The sequence below is a fragment of the Carcharodon carcharias genome, assembly GCF_017639515.1.
Source record: "Carcharodon carcharias isolate sCarCar2 chromosome 36 unlocalized genomic scaffold, sCarCar2.pri SUPER_36_unloc_20, whole genome shotgun sequence".
Classification (NCBI taxonomy): Eukaryota; Metazoa; Chordata; class Chondrichthyes; order Lamniformes; family Lamnidae; genus Carcharodon; species Carcharodon carcharias.
The window spans coordinates 50,649-58,480 of NW_024470738.1; the positions used below are offsets into that span (position 1 = coordinate 50,649).

The 7,832-nt window shown below is 54.0% G+C and overlaps 1 protein-coding gene across 4 annotated transcripts in view; it reads left to right on the plus strand.

Annotated features, from left to right (window-relative positions):
- Positions 1 to 7,454, plus strand: part of mrpl24 (mitochondrial ribosomal protein L24) — a 56,992-nt gene extending 49,538 nt beyond the window's left edge. For all 4 annotated transcript variants that reach the window (XM_041181770.1, XM_041181772.1, XM_041181771.1 and 1 more), the window contains 4 exons: positions 1,802 to 1,897; positions 4,659 to 4,762; positions 4,900 to 5,030; positions 7,184 to 7,454. In XM_041181770.1, coding sequence (XP_041037704.1) covers positions 1,802 to 1,897; positions 4,659 to 4,762; positions 4,900 to 5,030; positions 7,184 to 7,320 — 468 coding nt within the window. In that variant the 3' untranslated portion in view covers positions 7,321 to 7,454. The remainder of the gene's footprint in view (positions 1 to 1,801; positions 1,898 to 4,658; positions 4,763 to 4,899; positions 5,031 to 7,183) is intronic.
- The last annotated feature ends 378 nt before the right edge of the window (positions 7,455 to 7,832 follow it).

Consider the following 7,832-nt stretch of genomic DNA (forward strand, 5'->3'; position numbering starts at 1 on the left):
GGGTGTAGAGGCTGGAGGAGGTTACAGAGATAGGGAGGTGTGTAGGAGCTGGAGGAGGTTACAGAGATAGGCAGGGGTGTAGGGGTTGGAGGGGGTTACGGAGATAGGGAGAGGTTGGAGGGGGTTACAGAGATAGGGAGGGGTGTAGGAGCTGGAGGAGGTTACAGAGATAGGGAGGGATGTAGGGGCTGGAGGAGGTTACAGAGATAGGGAGGGATGTAGGGGCTGGAGGAGGTTACAGAGATAGGGAGGGGTGTAGGGGCTGGAGGAGGTTACAGAGATAGGGAGGGGTGTAGGGGCTGGAGGATGTTACAGAGATAGGGAGGGGTGTGGGGGCTGGAGGAGGTTATAGAGATAGGGAGGGTTGTAGGGGCTGGAGGAGGTTACAGAGATAGGGAGGGGTGTGGGGGCTGGAGGAGGTTATAGAGATAGGGAGGGGCGTAGGTGCTGGAGGAGGTTACAGTGATAGGGAGGGGTGTAGGGGCTGGAGGAGTTTACAGAGATAGGGAGCGGTGTAGGGCCTGGAGGAGGTTACATTGATACGGGGGGGTGTTGGGGCTGGAGGAGGTTACAGAGATAGGGAGGGGTGTAGGGGCTGGAGGAGGTTACAGAGATAGGGAAGGGTGTAGGGGCTGGAGGGTGTTACAGAGATAGGGAGGGGTGTAGGGGCTGGAGGTGCTTACAGAGATAGGGAGGGGTGTAGGGGCTGGAGGAGGTTACGGAGATAGGGAGAGGCTGGAGGGGGTTACAGAGATAGGGAGGGGTGTAGGGGCTGGAGGAGGTTACAGAGATAGGGAGGGGTGTAGGGGCTGGAGGAGGTTACGGAGATAGGGAGAGGCTGGAGGAGGTTACGGAGATAGGCAGGGGTGTAGGGGCTGGAGGAGGTTACGGAGGGGGTGAGGAGGGATTTGTAGACAAGGACGTGAATTTTAAAATCGAGCTGTTGCTGGTTTTGGAGCCAGTGTGGTTCAGTGGACCCAGGGGCTGATAGTTGAATGCGACTCGGTGCGATTTAGGATAGGGGGCAGCTGAGTCTTGGATGGGCTGAAGGGTTTAAGCTGGGATTGCTGAGCAGGACAGTGCTGGATTCATTAGTCTGGATTTCACCAGAATGGGACGAGGGACTTCAGTCTATGTGGAGAGACTGGGAGAAGCTGGGATTGTTCTCCTCGGAGCGGAGAAGGTTAAGAGGGAGATTGAATCGAGGCGTTCGGAATCAGGAAGGGGGTTTTGGACAGAGTAAATGAGGAGAAACTGTTTCCACTGGGCAGGAGGGTCGGTAACCAGAGGGGGACACAGATTGAAGAGAATCGGGGAAAGAACCAGAGGGGGAGATGAGGAGAGTTTTTATTTACTCAGTGAGTTGTTGTGATTTGGTAAGCGCTGCCTGAAAGGGCGGTGGAAGCTGATTCAATAGGAACTTTCAAAAGGGTTAGGATCTGGGAATTGAAGAGGATTAATTTGGGGAATTATCGTAGAGTGCGGCAAACTGGATAGCTCTTTAAAAGAGCTGGGACAGGCACGATGGGCTGAATGGACTCCTTCCGTGCTGTAAGATTCTAACGCATCAGTGCATAATTTACTGTCACGCTGTGAGTGGTCCTCAGTAAGACCCCCGCCCCCCCCCCCCCCACCCCCCATTCCCTTCCTGATTCTGCCCTGTCTTCCTTGGGCAGGAAGGCCTCAGGGACCCTAGGGTGCAGAGCGAGCAACGCGCTGGGCTCATGTCCTGTGGGTGGGGAGGGAAGCCGACTGACCTCGACTACCCCGGTGACCTGTGTTCTCTGCCCGTCTGGACTAGGTGGAGGTTCTGAAGGGGAAAGACACCGGCAAGCAGGGGCAAGTCACCCAGGTGATTCGAGCTCGGAACTGGGTGATCCTGGAGGGACTCAACACGGTGAGTAAGAAAATACACCCAGAGGGAAGTCGGGTTTAGAAACTAGGAGCTGGAGGAGGCCCTTCGGCCCTTCGAGCCTGCTCCGCCATTCAATATGATCATGGCTGATTCTCTATGTCAACGCCGCACTCCCTCTCTCTCTCTGCATACCTCTTGATTCCCCTAATATCCAAAAAATTTATCAATTTCTTTCTTGAATATACTCAGTGACCCGGCCTCAACAGCCCTCTGTGGTAGAGAATTCCACAGATTGACCACCCGCAAAAGTGAAGAAACCTTTGCTCATCTCAGCCCTAAATGGCCTACCTCGGATCCTGAATCTGTGGCCCCCTGGTTCTAGACTCCTCAACCAGGGGAAACATCCTCCCTGCATCTAGTCTGTCTAGCCCTGTTAGAATTTTATACGTTTCAATCAGATCCCCTCTCATTCTTCTAAACTCTGGTGAATACAGGCCCAGTTGAACCAATGTCTCCTCCTACGACAGTCCTGCCATCTCCAGTATCAGCCTAGTGAACCTCCTCTGCCCTCCTTCTCTACGTCAAGTATATCCTTTCTTGGGTAGGGAGATCAAAACTGCACACACTACTCCAGGCATGGAGTAGAGGGAGAGAGAGGGACGGACGCTGAGTGCATACAGCAGGCTGGGCAGGCTCTGAAATTGGGGGGGGTGGGGGGGTGGGGGTGGTGGCGTGGTTAATTGTTCAGGGTGGGCAGCCCTGAGTCAGAAGGTGTACCAGCTCTGTTGCTTTGCGATTCACACACTCGGGGATTAGCGGAGCTGCCGAGGCTGGCCTCCGCACATCTCTCGCAGTGCAGGTTCCCACTGTGTCCTCGTACTTCATGTCAGTCTTGGCCCTGACTCAAGGCCGTGAGTTCAGGTTCCATCTTCAGAGACTGTGACAAATGCTTGAATCACGGAAAACAGTTCATCTTCAAGGACTAAACATTCTGGAAGAATTTGTGCTTTTTAAAAGAAACTGTCCCTTAAAGGGTTAATGCAAGGACTCTGGTGGCTGTTGTTCCTGGAAAAGACAGTATTTTACAAGAAAAGTTAGTTAAGCAGTTTTCGAGGAACCTCTTGATCCCAGTCGACAGTTTACAAAAGGGTCACCTGGTGGTTAATGGCTTTGAAACAACCAGCCCTGGAAAACGGGGTTTCTTAAAAAGCTGGTCGGCTGATTTTGCTTTTGGGGAGAAAACGAGAAGGACCAACTGCTTGAGTAAAGAAGACAGCAGCTCCTGAAGCTCCAGACCCAGTCCCGAACCAAACAGTGAATGGAAGTTGCTCCAAAGTCACTCCACGTTCTGAAATTGACTGACTGCAAGTTTTCCTCGAGTCCGCCTGAAAAGTAGTGCAGGGAATCATCGATTGTTTCCCAGACCAGCGCTGAGGGACCAACCACATAACCTGGACGCCATTTCGAGGACTCCACCATCTGTCGTTTAGCCTTGAACCATTCACTTATATCCTTCAGACACAATTCCCTTCGTTTTATTTTATATATGTGTGTGAGTGTCAGGGTATTTAGAGTCATTACTATACTTTCATATTTCATACTGTAGGTTAATAAGCTTTGCCTTCAACTCAGTCTGACTTTATAATAAACTAATAATTTTGTTGTTTATTGAAGAAACCTGGGCACTGAGTGTTCATTTTGAGACTAGACTCATAGGTAAAGTACAGATTTGGTCATATAGCTAGCTGGAGAAATTTAAATATCTGTTGTGACCTGTGGAATAGTGGAACTAGAGACAGACAGTGCACTCCCCCCAACTAGGTCGTAACAAGACATGTGCATGAAATCAAACTGACACTCCCTCAGTGTGGTACTGAGGGAGCGCCGCACTGTCGGAGGGTCAGTGCCGAGGGAGCGCCGCACTGTCGGAGGGTCAGTGCCGAGGGAGCGCCGCGCTGTCGGAGGGTCAGTGCCGAGGGAGCGCCGCGCTGTCGGAGGGTCAGTGCCGAGGGAGCGCCGCGCTGTCGGAGGGTCAGTGCCGAGGGAGCGCCGCGCTGTCGGACGGTCAGTGCCGAGGGAGCGCCGCGCTGTCGGAGGGTCAGTGCCGAGGGAGCGCCGCGCTGTCGGAGGGTCAGTGCCGAGGGAGCGCCGCGCTGTCGGAGGGTCAGTGCCGAGGGAGCGCCGCGCTGTCGGAGGGTCAGTGCCGAGGGAGCGCCGCGCTGTCGGAGGGTCAGTGCCGAGGGAGCGCCGCGCTGTCGGAGGGTCAGTGCCGAGGGAGCGCCGCGCTGTCGGAGGGTCAGTGCCGAGGGAGCGCCGCGCTGTCGGAGGGTCAGTGCCGAGGGAGCGCCGCGCTGTCGGAGGGTCAGTGCCGAGGGAGCGCCGCGCTGTCGGAGGGTCAGTGCCGAGGGAGCGCCGCGCTGTCGGAGGGTCAGTGCCGAGGGAGCGCCGCGCTGTCGGAGGGTCAGTGCCGAGGGAGCGCCGCGCTGTCGGAGGGTCAGTGCCGAGGGAGCGCCGCGCTGTCGGAGGGTCAGTGCCGAGGGAGCGCCGCGCTGTCGGAGGGTCAGTGCCGAGGGAGCGCCGCGCTGAACAAGTAAAGATTCCTGTTATCAGAGGAGGAAGTTTACTCGGCTCCTGACTGATAAAGTGGCCATTCTTACATTAGCAGCATGCTGTGTACCTGGAATTGGGCACAGGTAGGGTGATTGGGTGGTGTCAGGGACAGCAGCGTTCTCCTGTCTGTGGGCGGGGGGGTGACAGAATGGTTCTGGTCCGTTACTAACCCTCTCCCCCCGTTCCTTCGCAGCATTACCGTTACATTGGCAAGGTGGGAGAGCACAGGGGAACGTACATTGCCAGCGAGGCACCGCTGCTGCTCCGCAACGTGGCACTGGTGGACCCCAGCGACCGGTAAGTCCGTGCCAGCTGAGTAGGCTGTACCACCGCGAGCTCTCGATCCCGGCAACCTCAGTTAGCATTCGGGGTAAATGCCTGTCACCCCCTAACCTTCTCCCCCCCGCCCCCCCCCCCACTCTCTCGCTGCACAGGAAACCGACGGCAGTGGATTGGCGATACACAGAAGAGGGAGAGAAAGTCCGAGTGTCCACTCGCACGGGTCGAATCATCCCCAAGCCTGTGTTCCAGAGGAGAGACGGGATCGTCCCAGAACAGTGGAAAGGTAAGTTACAGCCACTTCTCCCTGCTCAGTCACACCCTCCCTCCGTTATCCTCCTTACTCCTCCTCTTCATCAGGCTCAGATGAACAAACCACCCGCCAATCCCGTTAACTCCGGTGGAAAGAGTCTGGTGATTCGTGGTGCAATTTCTGAGCAACACCAGACCAGAGTCCCCAAGGGTTCACCAGCCTGGGCTGCAGTCACCGGGCATTTATATAGCGCCTTTTAACGTAGCAAAATGTCCCTAGACACTTTGCAGGGAGCCAGTACAGATAAAACAAGCAGACAGGTGAGAGGAGGCTGCAGTGATCTGCATCAGAATAATGAATTTTTCTGCAGATTTGAAACCTGTTCTTAGGTTTGAGGAAGCGTAGAGGAAGCTTTACTCTGTATCTAACCCTGTGCTGTATCTGTCCTGGGAGTGTTTGATGGGGACAGTGTAGAGGAAGCTTTACTCTGTATCTAACCCTGTGCTGTACCTGTCCTGGGAGTGTTTGATGGGGACAGTGTAGAGGAAGCTTTACTCTGTATCTAACCCTGTGCTGTACCTGTCCTGGGAGTGTTTGATGGGGACAGTGTAGAGGAAGCTTTACTCTGTATCTAACCCTGTGCTGTACCTGTCCTGGGAGTGTTTGATGGGGACAGTGTAGAGGAAGCTTTACTCTGTATCTAACCCTGTGCTGTACCTGTCCTGGGAGTGTTTGATGGGGACAGTGTAGAGGAAGCTTTACTCTGTATCTAACCCCGTGCGGAACCTGTCCTGGGAGTGTTTGATGGGGACAGTGTAGAGGGAGCTTTACTCTGTATCTAACCCTGTGCTGTACCTGTCCTGGGAGTGTTTGATGGGGAGAGTGTAGAGGGAGCTTTACTCTGTATCTAACCCTGTGCTGTACCTGTCCTGGGAGTGTTTGATAGGGACAGTGTAGAGGGAGCTTTACTCTGTATCTAACCCCGTGCTGTACCTGTCCTGGGAGTGTTTGATAGGGACAGTGTAGAGGGAGCTTTACTCTGTATCTAACCCCGTGCTGTACCTGTCCTGGGAGTGTTTGATGGGGACAGTGTAGAGGGAGCTTTACTCTGTATCTAACCCCGTGCGGAACCTGTCCTGGGAGTGTTTGATGGGGACAGTGTAGAGGGAGTTTACTCTGTATCTAACCCCGTGCTGTCCCTGTCCTGGGAGTGTTTGATGGGGACAGTGTAGAGGGAGCTTTACTCTGTATCTAACCCCGCGCTGTACCTGTCATGGGAGTGTTTGATGGGGACAGTGTTGAGGAAGCTTTACTCTGTATCTAACCCCGTGCTGTCCCTGTCCTGGGAGTGTTTGATGGGGACAGTGTAGAGGGAGATTTACTCTGTATCTAACCCCGTGCTGTACCTGTCCTGGGAGTGTTTGATGGGGACAGTGTAGAGGGAGCTTTACTCTGTATCTAACCCCGTGCTGTACCTGTCCTGGGAGTGTTTGATGGGGACAGTGTAGAGGGAGCTTTACTCTGTATCTAACCCTGTGCTGTACCTGTCCTGGGAGTGTTTGATGGGGACAGTGTAGAGGGAGATTTACTCTGTATCTAACCCCGTGCTGTACCTGTCCTGGGAGTGTTTGATGGGGACAGTGTAGAGGGAGCTTTACTCTGTATCTAACCCCGTGCTGTACCTGTCCTGGGAGTGTTTGATGGGGACAGTGTAGAGGGAGATTTACTCTGTATCTAACCCCGTGCTGTACCTGTCCTGGGAGTGTTTGATGGGGACAGTGTAGAGGGAGTTTACTCTGTATCTAACCCCGTGCTGTACCTGTCCTGGGAGTGTTTGATGGGGACAGTGTAGAGGGAGATTTACTCTCTATCTAACCCCGTGCTGTACCTGTCCTGGGAGTGTTTGATGGGGACAGTGTAGAGGGAACTTTACTCTGTATCTAACCCCGTGCTGTACCTGTCCTGGGAGTGTTTGATGGGGACAGTGTAGAGGGAGCTTTACTCTGTATCTAACCCCGTGCTGTACCTGTCCTGGGAGTGTTTGATGGGGACAGTGTAGAGGGAGGCTTTACTCTGTATCTAACCTCTGAACTCGGTGCTGAGAAATGGGACAAAGCTCCTAATCCTCCACATGAGGAAAGTAGTTGTCTGATTGATGCTAACTCCCCTGCTGTGGTTGTGCTCAGATGGGCCGAAGGACACCAGTGTTGAGGATGCTCTGGAGAACTCGTACACACCGGCTCTGAAGACGTTTGAAGAAGAAGTGATGGAGAAAATGGGCATAGATGAAATCAGCCGTCCTCGGAGGTCATACTGGTACTGAACACGTAAATAACCCAAGCCAGGAGGGAGAGATTAACCTGCTGGACACTCACAGTGATGGCTTGTACAGACCCTGAAACGTGTTGCTCACCATATTTAACGCAACGTAATTAAAGTTTTTTTTCTACAAGAAAAGATCGAGGTCTGTCCCTGGTTGTCGGGAGTGTGGATGTCGTCTTGTGACTGACAGGACGGTAGGGTCGTTCTGCCCAGCTTCCTTCCAGCTCGCTCCAGTCCTGTCCTTTTTACGGAGCTGAGTGGGATCGGGCTGGTGCCCGTGGGTTGGCAGTGCAAGGGCCAGAGTTCTCTCAAAACTCCCAGGAATACAAGTCTCATCTGTGCAACCTGCCCTCGGACCGCTCAGGCAGGGTTTATTCTTAATTCCTTCACAGGATATGGGTGTCGCTGGCAAGGCCGGCATTTGCTGCCCACCCCTAATTGCCCCCTTGATCTGAATGGCTCGCTCGGCCATTTCAGAGGAGGCAGTTCAGAGTCGACCACCTGGGTCTGGAG